The sequence below is a fragment of the Hemitrygon akajei genome, chromosome 1 (genome assembly GCF_048418815.1).
Source record: "Hemitrygon akajei chromosome 1, sHemAka1.3, whole genome shotgun sequence".
Lineage (NCBI taxonomy): Eukaryota > Metazoa > Chordata > Chondrichthyes > Myliobatiformes > Dasyatidae > Hemitrygon > Hemitrygon akajei.
In genome coordinates, this window is record NC_133124.1 from 211,199,655 (window position 1) to 211,216,893 (window position 17,239).

The 17,239-nt window shown below is 40.5% G+C and overlaps 1 protein-coding gene across 1 annotated transcript in view; it reads right to left on the reverse strand.

The window, feature by feature from the left end:
- Window positions 1–17,239, reverse strand: part of LOC140735108 (histone acetyltransferase KAT6A-like) — a 189,855-nt gene that overhangs the window by 95,134 nt on the left and 77,482 nt on the right. Inside the window, exon 3 of the mRNA XM_073059905.1 lies at window positions 2,401–2,509. Within this exon, the coding sequence (XP_072916006.1) occupies window positions 2,401–2,509 (109 nt within the window). The remainder of the gene's footprint in view (window positions 1–2,400; window positions 2,510–17,239) is intronic.

Here is a 17,239-nt window from a genome sequence, read left to right on the forward strand (position 1 = left end):
GTACACTCTTTTTACATCTATCTGTACTTCCTACTGGTCAGATTTTTTTTCCTTTGAGAGGAAAACTTGTTCCATGCTTGGATAATGCAACCATTTAACTGAAGTGCATGTATATCGAAGCAATGCTTTTAGTTGACTTAAAGGATACCCTAACGCTCCAAAGACTGTCACAATTAGCTACTGTCACCATTTAAATGTTATTTCCTTTGATCCAATTCAATTGAGGTGTCCTGGAAGAGATGCACACCAAATCTCGAGATGTTAGTTCTCATCAATCAATGTTACCTAAACGCACAGCAAAACACAAAACATACTGGAGGAACTCAGCAGGTCAGACAGCATCTACACTAACTGTTTAATCCTCTCCATAGATGCTGCTTGATCTGCTGAGTTCTTCCAGCATTTTGTGTGCATTTCTCTGGATTTCCCACATCTGCAGAATTTCTTGTTTTTACCCAAACCCAGGTCACTCTTCCTGTTCTTGTAACTGCTTTTGTTTGCTTTGATGTCCCTTTCCTGCACTCCTCTCACTGGCATTCAACCACTTTGCCAGTTTCCAACCAACATCTCTCAGATCTACTGTGGTCATCACTTACCAAGCAGCAATATAGCAAAAACATTGTGATTTGATTTCCTATCTTCATTCCCTGTTTTTGATCAATTTAGTATACTACCTGAGAATTTGGACTTTAAAAGCCTATATGTCTTCTCCAAAAATTTTGAGAACAATTCTACAAAATGGCAGAGACCTCACTCTTGAGATAGAACAGGATTTAAATTTAACTCATTGAACCACCTTTTTAACTACCTCAACCCATAATTATTATTTAGGGAAAAAAATAATAAGAGCAGACAGAACTACAAAGGAAATAGCTATCATAATTGGAATTGACTTTTGAACTAAGTATAGAAACACTAGAAAACATCCCGACACAGAAGATCCTGTTTTCCATTGTTTCTCTAGTTAGATAGGGAATTATTAGAGATCTCTATAGATTGTGTGAACTTATTATTCAGTTACATAATTGCTTTAAATATAATATTGTATTGATTGGGGAAAAGGCTGTCCAACTTTTATACAGCTAATCTGGTTTGGGATCTGAAAGGTCTTAAATGGAAAATACTGTTATGTGCCCATCTACCAAAACAGGTCTAAAGCTTCAAGATGGCAATTTTCTGCACCAGGCAGGAAGTCAGATAATGGCAATGACTAAAAGTCCATATTTGAATTTGACAATCTAAGTCATTACTGATGCTTGTGTATGACATGAAAATCAGGGAACGAAAGAGAGACAGCTAAATAAAGGTTGAAGGTAAATTTATTATCAAAGTATATATTGTCACCATATACTACCTTGAGATTCATTGTTTTGCAGGCATTCGTAATAGAAAATACAATAAAATCAATGAAAAACAACATACAGAAACCAATGTACAGAAGAAGACAAACTGCACAAATAAATAAATAGATACATAGACGGATCAATACCAAGAACACGAGTTGTCTTACGGGCTGCAAATTGCAGCAATAGCAGTTCAGAGGATGTGTTGCATATCTCAAAGTTTTGTGAGCTGACTGCAAAATGGCAAAAATAAAAGTATTGAGAGCAAACAAGGGACAATAAATAAAAGGTGTAAAGAAACACAGAAAGAGAATAAGAAAAGTGACCAAATAGGGATAAAACGGGAGAAAGAGGCATGAAGGGGAGTGCCGTGGAGGTCCAAGAGATAGAGGGAAATTTAAAAAACAGAGGAAAAGGGAGAAAAGATATGAGAATAAGAAATAAGTACACGGTGAGAAAGAAGCAACAATCATAAAAGGGGATCTGGAAAGAACTGTGAGCTTGGATCAAAAATAATGAAAGATGAAAGATATGGGAATAAGAGAAGAAAGTAAAAGTGAAAAACTGAGATAAGCACAAGGGTTTAAAGAAAAACAAATCTTGGTTAAACTGTTGGAGAAGGCAGCATTCCAAATGCCACTTTAATGAGCAGGATTTTGAAACGTTTTGCATAATGTGCCTGTCATCTGGCATGAGTAAAAACAATAATTAAATTTCTAATTTCTTTCCCTGGCTCTGGAGGTTTGAAGTTAGCTGCCCTTTGTAGGGTCATGCAATCAATCATCTATTATAATGCCTTCTCTGGACTCCAGGCACCAATGGAACAGGAAAACAGGGAGATGGGGTGAATTTGTTGCTCTTCATATATGCTTTCAGCCTAGGACCCCATGATGCAATAGCTGAATTCTCAGCATCACTAAAGCAGAAACAGAGAAACCACACACAGAACCTTTAACCCAAAAGGATCCTTTTGTCAATAACTTAAAACTTCCAAAGATTCACCCAGCAGCACTAAAAAAGTGTTAGATATTATCAAAAAGTTTTGAAGAATACATACCGCTATTACCGCAGTCTGCACAGGAAATTAGTTCCTCGCGTTTCTTTTCTCGGTTCTGCTCTTTTGTTCCAAGACAAAATCCACAGATTGGAATTGGCTCCGCACAGGGCTATTGGTGGAAGAAAACAGATGTTTTCAAGAGCTGTACATCAACATTGTCAGCACATTTGCCATTAGTGTCAATGGAGCACAGAGCCAGGGTTTTATAAAGAACTAGATGTTGTCAACTAACCTAATGACTCAACAAACATCCAAGTATTATTTGTTTTGGGGCAACCCCCACTCTGTGTGACAGCTGGCATGAGATCTGGATAGTTCATCATGTGAGACAGATAAACTGTCATTTAACATCAAATACACACCTAACCACCAACCCCACCTCCCCACCCTTCCCCAGTCCCTGCTGAGTGCCAACTTTGGTTCTTAAATCAAATCCCCAAGTGGTGATCGAAGCCAAAGCAGCAGCTCAAAAGTCAATGTTCTAAATAAAATTACCTTGGTGTGCCATTTCATTTTGGAAGTATCTCCATTAAGATTAAAATAATTAAAATTACAATTGTTCTTGCTCAAATCTTTAAAAATTGCCAACTTGATTACAACGCATCGAAGAGATCTATCATAGGTTTAATATAGTTTTCTTTGATGGATGTTAGTAACCATTTTCATACTGGTATTTGACACACGAGAAATAGCTGGACATTTTATTTTGGCAATCCTGCAGACTTCAAATTCTAAAGTTTGAGTGCAAATCAAAAATTGAGTACTTAATACACAAATAATCCAGAGCTTAGTTTAATAGGTAAAAGTTTTACCAATACATCCATCCTTCTTTTCAAGATTATCAAGTTTCAGTCACCTCTCTGCTCACATGCAAATTTAACAACATATTGATACCGTACTATAAACCTAACAAAACATACCAAGGTGCTTCATAGGAGCGTTATCAATTATCATGCTCTTATCTTTGAATCTAGATGGAAGGACTTAAAAATTTGGAATCTTACAACGAAGAAACATAGGTGTAAGGGCAGTGTAATAAAGGCTGGTAATTCTGGGAAGAAGCAGCAAATCAGGCAGCATTTATCAACATTGATCAAGAGCTGAAGTCTCAAGTCATCCACCTGATTTTCTTTCTGATTTAATGCAGCTGCAGTTCTTTTGCTATTGGCATATCACTGTGCTTTGAAAACAAATCAATAAGAAAGGCTTCCTGAACATATTAACACTGGTGAGAACAACTTGGAAGGAATGTGACCCACCACATAGCAGGCAACTTTGGACCCTTCACATTCCCTGTTGACAGAGAATTTATGCTGCGTTCTTTCCAGAGAACCAACAAAACAGCCTACATTGAGGCCATTTATTGCAGAAAATTAAATAATCTGATTTTATGCAGTGCATTGCTTGGCTGTCCCAGGGTTATTTCCAGCCAGTGAAGGGTTTCCAAAGCACTGTGAAATGAAAAAATATATAGCGGCAAAGTTCTAAAACTACAAAGTACTGCAAGCTGTGCAGTACTCTAGCTGCAGCAGGGAAGATCACAAAGCACTCCAATGGGTGATTAGGATGGCTCAGCACATCGTTGAGAGTCAACTACTGGACCTGGAGACAATCTACAACACTCTGTGTCTACGGCATGCTTGTAATATCATGAAAGACCCATCTGAATCGGTAAAGTGGCTGTTCAATCTCCTGTCATCTGGTAGGAGATACAAAAGGCATCATAGCCAAGACAGAGACTGAAAAGCAGCTTCTTCCCAAAGACTGATGTACAGCTAAATAATCCTACTCCCCAGCTTGCCAAAGACCTTTGAGTATTTATAGAGTGTTATGATTTCTTTTAAATTAAGCCATACCACATGTATTGCAAGTATCTCTTTTTGCACAGATTGGAGTAGCACAGCAATCTCATTGTCTTGAGCAATGACAATAAAGTTCCTATTCCGACATGTCAGTCCATGTCCCTGGAGGTACATGGAGCTTAGAAGAATAGGGGGCTATGGGTAAGCCTAGTAACTTCTAAGGTAGGGACATGTTCGGCACAACTTTGTGGGCCAAAGGGCCTGTATTGTGCTGTAGGTTTTCTATGTCTTCCTCTACTGCTGTGATGAAGCCACACTCAGGTTGGAGGAAGGACACATTATATTCTGTCTGGGTAGCCTCCAACCTGATGGCATGTACATCAATTTCTTGAACTTCCAGTAATTGCTCTCCCCCCTCCCCACTTAACCAAACCCCATTCCCGATTCCCTCTCTCACCTTATCTCATTACCTGCCCATCACCTCCCTCTGGCACTCCTACCCCTTCCCTTTCTTCCAGGGTCTCCTACCCTCTCCTGTCAGATTCCCCCTTCTCCAGCCCTTTATCTCATTCACCAATCAACTTGCCAGCTCTTTACTTCACCCCTCCCTCCCTCCTGGTTTCACCATCACCTACCACTTTGTACTTCTTCATTCCCTCCCCCCACCTTCTTACTCTGACTTTTCATCTTTTTTTCCAGTCCTGATGAAGGGTCTCGGCCTGAAACGTCATCTGTTTTACTGTTTCCCGTGCTGTTCCTCCATCATGTTGTGTGTGTTGTCTGGATTTCCAGGCATCTGCAGATTTTCTGGTGTTTGTGACAACAAAGTTCTACTCTATGCTAATGTGTAGATGATCTGCTCCAGCTCCTCACTGTCACAGAAGGATACATCTGAAGGGGCACACAATTTAAGGTCTCATTTACCACTGAATACGGTATATTTTTATATATTATTTTCCTTCCAATATAGAAAGCTGTCTTCCACAGAGCTCTCAGGGAAATCCCATGAGTTCTATTCCCCCACTTACTTCCTAGTAAACCTTTTTTCTCGCTCTGTGCTTAACTCAACCTCCTGCTACCCACCAATGCCATGGGTAATTCAGTGGCAAATTAACCTGCCAACTAGCACATCACTGGGCTGTGGGAGGAAACAATCTGGTGTGTGGGAGTACCCACACTACCAAGGCAAGAATGAGCTTTGAGCACATTCCACGTGAAAGGACATCAACTTAATGTATCAACGTGCATAGGGAAGTTCCCCACCTTACTACATAAAAAACATCTGTAAAGCCTTATAAAGTTGTATAGCACAGAGAAAGGTTCCTGGGCCCAACAAGTCCAAGCCAAACTTTCTACCCATTTACACTACTCCTAGTTGCCTGCATTAGGACCATAAATGCCTATCTTTCATCCCTTTTTGTAATATCATCTCTTCTATTATTGTTGATCTGCAGACTCCCTCACCAAGCCCATCTGCTCCTTAGTGCTGTCAGTCTTCTGAGATGGTTTCTCATTTTCTATCTGCTCTCCCAGTTACCCACCTGCCGGCTGTATTTACCAATGTCTCGACCTCTGCAGCAATCTGGTGTACAGTCTACCTCATAGCTGCGGATGCCTTGCTGACGTCATCACTGACCCACGTACTAAAAGCACAACAGATTTACTACACAAGATATATTAAGCTGAGACCATGACAAGAGGGGGAAAAAGCACTACTGGAAAGGTTTTAAATCACCTTGAAAATCTAAGAAAAGTCTCCCCAAAAAAAAAAATATATGGTGTACTAAAATATAGTTGTGTTGACTCTGGGATCATTTGCATAATTTATTATTTCAATATATTTGCATATCTTAACTTGCATCCTTGACACCAGATCATGGTAAAACTCAATAATATATGCTATAATTAACATTAAAGTACTCCTCTCTGACCTTAGTTTCTAATACTCCTATTAATGGACCGTCTACCCACAGAATAATCCAATAGGAATAGTTTTCTGGAAAGAGTTTTATGGCGCTAAAAGGAAGGAAATTCAAAGACAAAATAAATGTCATTAGATTTACATGGCAGCTGATTGCAGCCTCCCTTACTGCTGGGTAACAGACACGACCTCATGCTGTTCCATTATAAACAGCAGGTGGTGCAGCTTCAAACCAGTCTGAGAGCTGCTCCCCAGCTGCCCAAACCAAAGGCAAACACATTGCAGAAAGTACTCGATATCTCTGGAATAGCTTGAGGAGGAGACACACCCAACAAGCCAACATTCAACCAAAGACCAAATAATCTGATAGGAATCTTTAACACTTCCTTTAACAAGAGAGATTATATTTAATTTTTCTTTAAAAGGTTGCTTCTTGGGCCTTTACTCCCCTTTTCAGACATCAAAAGGCAGCTTCTTCTTACATGCCACATTCTGCTCAAAAGCCACCACTAGAGGTCACCAACTGCGTTACATGGTTGACCAGGCCAATCATTTCAGCACAAATGCAAGTACTTCCAGTAAGAAATCACAAGAACAGCACAGGGAGGAGGTCTATAAACCCTCCGTGCAACTGCTGGTGCTTCGTATGAACAGCCGTAATCAGTCTCGCCTTATAACACCCTGAAGATGGAGACCGGCTGACGAACAGGAAGCAGAGGGTACAGACACAAATGGGTCTTTTTCTTGTTGGCAAAATGTAGCCAGCAGAATGCTACAGTGTGGTTATCATCATTATGTGCCATGTCATATGACGTGAGCGAGCATGGTCTTCGATCATGATTGTTCCTGGCAAATTTTTCTAAGGAAATGGCTTGCCATTGCCTTCTGGTGGGTGGTGTCTTTACAAGACAGGTGACCACAGCCATTATCAATACTCTTCAGAGATCGTCAGTGGCCGCATAACCAGGACTTGTGATATGCATCAGCTGCTCGTACGACCATCTACCACCAGCTCCCATGGCTTCATGTAACCCTGGTTGGGGGGGCTAAGCAGGTGCTGCATATTGCCCAGGGGTGACCTGAAGGCTAGTGGAGGAAAGGAGTGCCTTACACCTCCTTTGGTAGAGACTTATCTCCACCCCACTATAGGGTAACACACAAAATGCTGGAGGAACTCACAGGAAGTTTCTGTGGAGAGGAATAAAGAGCTGACAATTCAGGCCGAGACCCTTCATCAGAACTGGAAAGGTATTGGGCAGCAGCCAGAATAAGGTAGTGGGGGGGAGAGCAAGGAGTACAAGCTAAGTGATAGGTGAAACTAGGATGTTAGGTGGGTACAGAGGAAACCACAGGGATTGATTCTGGGGGAACAACCTTTAAAAACTTATATAAATCACCTGCAGGCCCAGAAAGGGTTGGTACAAATGTGCTGATTGAATGATAGATAGATAGAAAAAAATGTAAAGGTGCATAATGAAGCCACAGAGGGTTATAGATAGGTTTATTAAAATGGGCAAAATGCTAGAAAATGGAGTGTATAAACATGAGGAACTGTGAAGTTACCTATTCCAGTTGGAAAAGTTAAAAAGGAACATGTTTTCTAAATGGTTTGGGATTACAGGATGCTGAGATGCAGAAGAATCTGGATATCTCAGTGCATGGTTGCAAAAGACAGACCCGGCAAGTAATTAAGAAAACAAACTGAACCACATCATTTACTGAGCAGGGAAATGAATACAAAAAAATAAGGACCCTATGCTTTAGTTATGTGGGGCTCCGGTGAGACCATAATGAATCTCAGTACATGAATCCAGCAAAGCCTCTGGGCTCACAAGTTGAAGACTGAAAAGATTGAAAAGTTGAAGACAATAGTATTGACAGAATGACAATTCCTATAAACATTATTTAGAAGGAATTACATAAATTTGTGTAAAGATTTCTTGAAAGAGTTGAATTTCAATTTGCACAGGCCACAAGTTCTAAAATTGTAGGAAGGAAACTGCTTAGATATTTTAAGCTGTGTTTCCATGCATCAGGGTTCTACATATATGCAATAATTATTTCATATTTTAATGGGAGATATATAAGAATCTTTATCGCTACTTTCATCTATGTTGTGGAGATGTTCAATGAAGACCACAGGCAACTGAAAAATTCTCAGAATAAAACTTTTGTTAAAGTTGGTCAGTCTTACTTCATACCCACTCAGAATTACAGGTGTTTGACACATTTTTGCCAAAGACTTGAATGGTTAAAAAATCCAGTCCCTGCACCAATCCCAAGTTCTTACAGGACCTTCATAAAAGCCTTTTGCAAACTATTCACTAGGACATGAAATATCCATCTCAAGAGTTCTGCAATCACTCTTCATCTAGAAAATATACCTCACTTTTTATTTTCCTGCCACAGAAGACAATCATTAAAAGAAGGGCCATAAATTATTCCCATACTTCTTCAAACTAAAGTCTTGGTTCCATCAGATGGAATTAACAGCTACTGCCAAAGCTTATCTGCTAGGTTCAAGATGCTTAGTGTAAATGTTCTCAACAAGGAAGAGAAAAAGTGTTTCATGTACTGATCTAAAAGGAGAGATCAAGGATCAAAGCTAAACATTGATATTCCTTGGATATAAAATAACATAGTACATCAGCTATCTGAAGCAAGTATAACCCATAGAAAGGCAAATGTTATGCAATATAGAGTATTGATATTGTGGAAGAGATTTGCTGGAATGCTGGACGTGATAGTATTTGGATTTTGTCATGGATTTAGTTATGATTCAACACAGGTGGAAGTACTACACTGGCATACTCTGAAAACTGGTTACCAGACACAAAGCAGAGTAGAAATAAACAAATCTTCTCAAGTTTGTGGGCACTGTAGTGATAAGTGCTTGAAGCCCTGGCAAGCTGAACAATTTAGCTGAGGGAACCAAATATCATATTTCCAATTTTCTGACAATAATCAACTGCTCTGATTGTCAGAACAGAAAGGATGTAACAAAGTAGCAACGCAAAATGGGCAAGAACAGAGCAGATGGAAGATAACGCACATACAGCCAGCCCTTCTTATCTGCGGGTTCCGCATGCACAAATTCACCATCTGTGGATCAGGAAAACCCGGAAGTTCTCTCTCCAGCACTCATTGTTTGAGCATTGTTCGCCTCGCATCTCGTCTGGTCGCTACTTTGTTTCTGTGAAAAGATGACTTCTAAAAAGCAATTAAGTGGTCAAAGCAATTCCTCAAAGGCTATCTCTCGCCGAGAAAGTAGAAATCTTAGATCTTTTGAAAAGTGGCATGTTGCTTGCCGAAGTGTTTGATGATGCAAAGAAAAAGAAGAAACAGCTTCCTATAACAACGTTTCTAACTAAAGCATTTGCAATTATGAAGTCTCGACCTTCAACGCTTAAAGATCCTCAGCCCTCAACCTCCACAGATCCTGACTTTAGTACTATTGAGCCTCATCCAAAGCATCCTTATTCCCTAAACAATACAGTGTAACAACTATTTACATAGCATTTCCATTGTATTAGGTATTATAAGTACTGTAATCTAGAGATGATTAAAAGTATTTGAGCATTTCTAAATTTAAACAGGATATAGTTTGGGAAAACCATTGAGATGTAGTTGGAGGATTCATCTCTTTCCAATCCAATAAGATCTTCCAGCCATTAAGGTAGCAAATGCAATCATCCGCCGAGCTGCAGAAGGCAGATCAATCATTGGTAAGCCAAAAATTGCAGTGATAGGGTGAGATTGTAAATCAATGTGCAAAACTGTAGAGAATATATCAAAAATAGCTTTCCAAAATTTTTCCAAAAGTGGACAAGACCAGAACATATGAGTCAGGGAGGCTACCTCAGAATGACATCTATCACAGATTGGATTTATATGAAAGTAAAAACGAGCTAATTTATCTTTAGACATATGAGCCCTATGCACCACTTTAAATTGAATCAACGTATGTTTAGCACAAATAGAAGAAAAGTTAACTAATTGAAGAATTTTCTCCCAGTTCTCTATAGGTAAAGAAAGTTCCTTCTCCCATTCATTTTTAATTTTATCGAATATATCTGACTGTATTTTCATAATTATATCATAAATGTTTGCTATTTGATAAGGGTTTAAGCCTAAGATTTTTTCCATGATATCGGTTGGATATGAAATCGGAAAAGTAGGTAACATCGTATTCAAAAAATATCTGATCAATAAATATCTAAAAATAATAGGATCTGGGTAAACCATTGATCTCCTTTGGTATCTTTGATCTCTCAGTTAAATTTGAAGAAACCTAGAGGCCTTTTATTCAATACTTTCATAGAATGTAATTTGACCCTTTCCGATTCCTTTATATTATTGAGTAGAGGAGTGGAGTTGACGACACTAATGGTTTTATTTGATATAATAGAATAGCCCAGCTTTGTTTAGTTTAGTTTTTAGTTTTGTTTAGTTTAGCTTACTTTGTTTTTGATATTTCAATTTGTTTTTTTCATCTTTTTATTTCCTTGTATCCTGTTTATATTAAGGGTTTGGGAGGTCAATTATATTGGTGTTACCTATAGTTTTTACTCACATGTGTTAATTGCCAACAATGTGATCCCACTCCCTTTGTACTATTATGACCATTATGTATTATCTTTGAAAAATTCAATAAAAAGACTGAAAAAGAAAGAAAAGTATTTGAGCATTGTTCGCCTCGCGTCCCTTTAGTTAGCTACTTGTGTTGTGAGCAAGAGGAAGGAGTTTAAGGCTAGTAAGGGATGGCTGGCTAGCTATGTAAAGCGCTACAGTCTCAAGAATTTAAAGATCACGGGAGAATCAGGATTGGCTGATGCCGAGGTGACATCAGCATTCCCAGAAGAGCTACGATGGTTGTGTCTGTACTGAACATGTACAGACTTTTTTTTCTTGTCATTATTCCCTAAACAATACAGTATAACAACTATTTACATAGCATTTACATTGTATTAGGTATTATAAGTAATCTAGAGATGATTTAAAGTATACAGGAGGATGTGTGTAGGTTATATGCAAATACTGTACCATTTTATATAAGGGACTTGAGCATCCGTGTTTTTAGTATCCGCTGGGGGGGGGGGGGGGGGGGCGGTCCCGGAACCAATGCCCATGGATAAGGAGGGCCGACTGTATAGGAGCAGAATGAGGCATTTGGTCTTACGAGTCTGCTCCACCATTTCTATTTTCCCTCTCAGGCCCAATCTCCTGCCTCCTCCCATAACCTTGCATGCCCTGATTAATCAACAATCTATCAATCTCTGCCTTAAATATACCCAATGACTTAGACTCAACAACTGCCTGTGGTAGCAGGTTCCATAGATTCACCAGTCTCTGGCTAAAGACATTCCTTAACTCCATTCTAACTTCCAACTTCCTTCTTTATAACTTTTTAGCTGCCGTCTATCGGCTTTTAAAAGCTTCCCAATCCTCTAACTTCCCACTAATTTTTGCTCTATTATATATCCTCTCTTTGGCTTTTATGTTGGCTTTGACTTCTCTTGTCAGCAATGGTTGTGTCATCCTGTCTTTAGAATACATCTTCTTCTTTGGGATGCAGACATCCTGCACCTTCAGAATTGCTCCCAGAAATTCCAACTGTAGCTGCTCTGCTATCATCTCTCCCAGTGTTCTTTTTCAATCAATTTTGACCAGTTCCTGTCTCATGCCTCTGTAATTCCCTTTATTTCAAGTCAGCCAAGGTTGCCCCTCTCCTCAGTTGAGGAGGAATTTAAGGCAGGGAAAGCACGCCTCATCATGACCCTCAAAGACTCCAAGGATGACAAGATCAGTGAAGCAGGAGTCAAGATACAGACAGGGAAGCAAATGGAAGGTGGCAGAGGCAGTAGAAGAAGCAGAGACAAACACGAGGAAATCTGCAGATGCTGGAAATTCAAGCAACACACACAAAATGCTGGTGGAATGCAGCAGGCCAGGCAGCATCTACAGGGAGAAGCGCTGTCGATGTTTCGGGCTGAGACCCTTCATCAGGACGTCAAGAAGCAGAGTCCCGACCGCCACAGAGACATTGTCGGAATAGTGTGTAACAGCAGACAAGACCTAGGGTGTGAGTCAACAACCAGGTGGAGGGAGGCCAACCCTAAGGACAGACAGCACTGTGTCCAGCAGGAGATAAGGAAGAAAGAGGAGGCAGCTAGATATGTGCGAGCAGTGGAGATGGGGAGTCAAGGGACCTAGACAAAGTGGGAAACAGAAGAGAGAGTGCTGACATGGGATGACATATGGAAATATACATCTTTCCAACTCCAGTTCTTATTGAGGGCTGTGTATGATGTACTACCAACTCCAACAAACCTGCAGAACTGGGGAATAACAGAAGACCCAACGTGCCATCTGTGCCAGAAACCAGCCAACCTAGAGCATATATTCTTTCTTCATGCCAGTTGCCCTTTCTTAAGGATGGTACAGATGGAGACACGACCAGGTTTTGATAGCACTTGCCCATACTTTGGAGACGGAGAGGAAGAAGGACCACAAAAAGGACAGCCAACCAAACTTCATCAACTTCATTAGAACCGAGGACATGCTGCAGCAACAAACAAATGCAGAGATGGTATCCTGAGCATGGCAAAGGACTGGGAGATGAAGGTCGATCTTGAAAAGAAGCTGGTGTTCCCACCAATAGTAGAGACCACACTCGGACCAGACGTTCTAATATTGTCAGAGAGTGCAAAGAAGCTTGTGGTGATAGAGTTAACAGTACCATGGGAGACCCGATGCCAAGAGGCCCACGAGATGAAGCTCGCGAGGTATGAAGACCTGGCAGCAGGCAGCAAGGCTGGCAGACGTGGAACTTCCCTGTCGAAGTGGAGTCAAGAGGATTTCCCACCATGTCATGCTGGAAGATGATGGCAGCTTTAGGGATACAAGGGAGAACCAGGAAGAGAGCCATTAACACCATGGCTCAAGCAGCAGAGAAAGCATCCTGTTAGCTTTGGCTGCGATGGGACGATAGTAGCTAGAAGTCTGACCGTTAGGGGTAGAAGACTGATCAGCTTCTGCTGTTCCACCATCCCGAGGATGTTCTGGGTTAGGGGATGCAACATCTGGAGACGGATGGACCGGGCTGATGACTCAACAGTCCAGCAGCAGAAACATCACAGCTGTTTAAGGTAATAATACTGACACATCTGACTTTAGCTTCTCCTTCTCAAATATGAGATTTGAATGCAAAAAAATCTCACGGCAATAGTAATAACTCCATGCTGCCACTGGATCTCATCACATATGAAGCACCAGCAGCGTTATACTATTTACTTTGTTAATGCACTTTACCCTAAATGTCAATCTTCTGGAATTTACATATTTTACTATTTGTTAATTTATTTGTGGTAACATTACTTTATGTAGTGTGTGAGTTATATGTACTGTGCTGCTGCACCTTGGACCAGAGGAAGGCTGTTTCGCTTGGCAGTATACATGTGTGCGGTTGAATGACAATAAATTTGATCTTGAACTTAATTCTAAACTTGACAGGTTAAATGCTTCCCTTAGCTAAGGAGCTAGAATATGTTAGAACTGAGATGAGGAGAAAATTCTTTAGTGCGGTGAATCTTTTGGAATTCTCCACCTCAAAATGAAAATCGAGCTTATTGTCATAGGCAATGAAAAATTTGCTTGCAGCTGCACCACAGGCAGATAGCATCAGAAGAGCAGCATTCACAAGACAAGCATAAATTTCAGATAAATTATATAAACTTTTTACAAGGAAGGTGGTTCGGGGGATTGAGAAGATTTGGTCAAGAGATATGGGGATAGTGGTGGAAAATGGCACTGAGGTAAATCAGTTATTATTTTGATGAAAGGCAGAACAGCCTCAAAGTCCACTCTGACTCTTATTTTGAAAGATACATCCTATACACTCAGTGGCCACTTTAATATATGCTCATTAATGGAAGTATCAAATCAGCCAATCAAATGGCAGCAACTCAATGCAAGAAAGTATGCAGACAAGGTTCAGTGGTTGTTCAGACCAAATATCAGAACAGAAAATAAATGTGATCTGAAGTAACTTTGACTGTGGAACGACTATGGTAGTTCTGTGGGCGAAAACGCCTTGTAAATAAGAGCGGTCAGAAGAGGATAACCAGACTGGTTCAAGCTGACAGGAAGGTGACAGCGAGTCAAATAATGACACGTTGCAACAGTGGTTGGCAGAAGAGTATCTATGGGTGAAAATGCCTTGTTAATGAGAGAGGTCAGAGGAGAATGGCCAGACTGGTTCAAGTTGACTGGAAGGTGACAGCAATTCAAATAACCACACGTTACAACAGTGGTCTGCAGAAGAGCATCTCTCAATACACGTGTCCAACCTCATAGTGGATGGGCTACAGCAGCAGACCACGCTGGTTCTACTTCTCTGCATGATAAAATGACTGCTGTGAGTATGTATTTGCATATGTCAAAATAATCCTTTATCAAAATAGACTCAAGAAATCTACCCTTTAGTAGACGGTACTAATTTAACAAGACATGGAATTCAGCAGGTGAGGGATGAAAGCCTTGAACCAGTTTCTTCAGTAATGTGACAGACTCAAGCTGCATTTTCATCCACAGGAGAGGGCACGCAACTGCCTCAGCGCGATTATTTAAAAAGGCACATTGCCCATGAAATTACCTTCTTCTTCACCAAAAAGTGTCAGCACACTATGGCCATCCTGTTGCATGTCACGGTATAAGCTGCATTTGTGACAACATTGATGCAATTATCATGTGAAATCAGCATATAGTGACACCTTCACCAGCAACTGGCCTCTGCACACTCCGGCTGCGGAGCAGATTACTGAAGCAAACTGCAGTCTGATTGCCACAGTGTGTACAGAGGGCAGGATGGATCCACAGGAAGCTGACATCCTAACCTCTTTGCCTCAGGGATCAGAGTTCTATAACCCATAGCAATAACAATCTACTTAAATTGTTTGATCTCAGAGTTGTTAATCCCTGGATACACGAACTAGTTCGAGAGCTCAGAAAAAAAACCTCTGTAGGACTTTTACCCGTTGCTGTGACCTGCATTTGAAATCCAAGCCAAACCAAGCATTGGCTGCTGATTAATGTCAGCCAATGTCATCTCATGGAGCAAGTGTAGACAGTTAACAAATATACTTGATCTCTAAAATCAAAGGGGACCTCTTCAGTGAATCACAGAAATGTGTGAGAGGTCAGAGTTCATACAAACTTTACAAAGTAAAGCAACAACACTCCCCACTAAAAAAGATGCTCACTGCTATCAATCTTTTTTCTCTACAGCTCTATACAAGCACCTTACCAATTAGGCCCCAAACTGAAAGGTAGAATAACCTCGAAAGAGTGGACGTGGAGAGAATGCTTCTTGTGGTGGGGGAGTCTAAGACCAGAGGACACAGCTTCAGAATAGAGGGATGTCCTTTTAAAATAGAGATAAGGAGGAATTCCTTTTAGCCAGAGGGTAGTGAATCTGTGGAATTCATTATCACAGGCTGCTATGGAGGCCAAGTCATTGGGTACGTTTAACGCAGAGGTTAACAGATTCTTGATTAGTCAGGGCATGAAGGATAAAGAGAAAGCGACAGGGAACTGGGGCTGAGAGGGAAAATGGATCAGCCATGATGGAATGGCAGAGAAGACTCGATTGGCCAAATGGCCTGATTCTAAATCTTACGGTCTAACAACTTTATGAAGCTCTTTTGACGTGGAAAATTTAAAAGATGCTTCATAAAATTCAAGAAATAAACTTATTTATTTAGCATCATTTTCACTCTAAGGAGGTCCAAGGATGTTTTTGAAGAGGACTTCATGAGATGCAAAGTGAAATAGAGGAAACAGCAACCAATTTGCATACAGCAAGCTCCCATGTATAACAGCATACTAATAACCAGAAAATCGGAGGGTTTTTGCAGTGTTGAGTGTGGATAAATGCTGCCATCAAATTTCTGAATAGTCCAGGAACTCATGAACACCACCTCACTATTTTTACATTTTAGAAAATGTTATTTGAAAAGAAAAACACATTAGTCAGGTCTTATTGAAAGAGAGATGGAAGGAAGAAGAGATTTAGCCTGAGAACCCCATGGCATGCAGTGTGCATTGCAAAGATACTGTTACAAATGCTGAAGGAAACGAAATTATAAAGAAAATCAAATTCTAGATACAGAAAGGTTGATAGGTTGTACACAAGGATGAAATGGCATAGAAAGGGAAAGGATTTGTTTGATGTTTAACACCAGGGTGAAAATTTATGTAAACTGGGCATCAGGGAATAATATTGATCAGTAGGAAAAGAAATAAACTTTAGGCTACAGTGCGACAGATTACAAGTGACAACACATTAAGTAAGTTTATAGAATTTAGATAAGTTTATGGAATTCACAGTAGATGCAATCTCACTGGCTTTCCACAGCTTTGGACCACCAGGATAACTGCAATGCCTACATCAGGCTGCTGTTTTTCCTTATTAAAGCTCAGCGCTCAACACTATCATCCACTTTGTACTTGTCAATAAGCTTCAAACCCGGGTGACTGTGCCTTCCTCTGCAGCTGGATCCCTGATTTCCTCACCAGGAGACCACAGTCAGTGCAGATTAAAAATAAATTCCTCCTTGCTGACAACACAGGTGCATCTCAAGGATGTGTGCTTAGCCCACTGCTCTACTCCTCTACACTCATGAGTGTGGCTCGGCACAGCACAAAAACGCCATCTATGAATTTGCTGATCACTCAGCCGTTGCTGGCATCATCTGAGATGTTGATGAGGAGGCATACTGGAGTGAGATAGATCAGCTAGTTGAGTGGTGACACAACAATCACCTTGCACTCAACATCAGTAAAACCAAGAAACTGATTGTGCACTTCAGGAAGGGGGAAGTACACACACCAGTCCTCTTTGAGGGGTCAGTCAGCAGTGTCAACTTTCTGGAAGTCAACATCTCTGAGGATTTATCCTGGGCTCAACGTACTGATGCAATTATGAAGCAGGCATTCCAACAGCTATACTTCATTAGGAGTTTGAGGACATTTGATATGTCACCAAAAGTCTCTCACAAATTTCTACAGATGCACTTTGGAGAGCATTCTGACTGGCTGCATCACTCGCCTGGTAGAG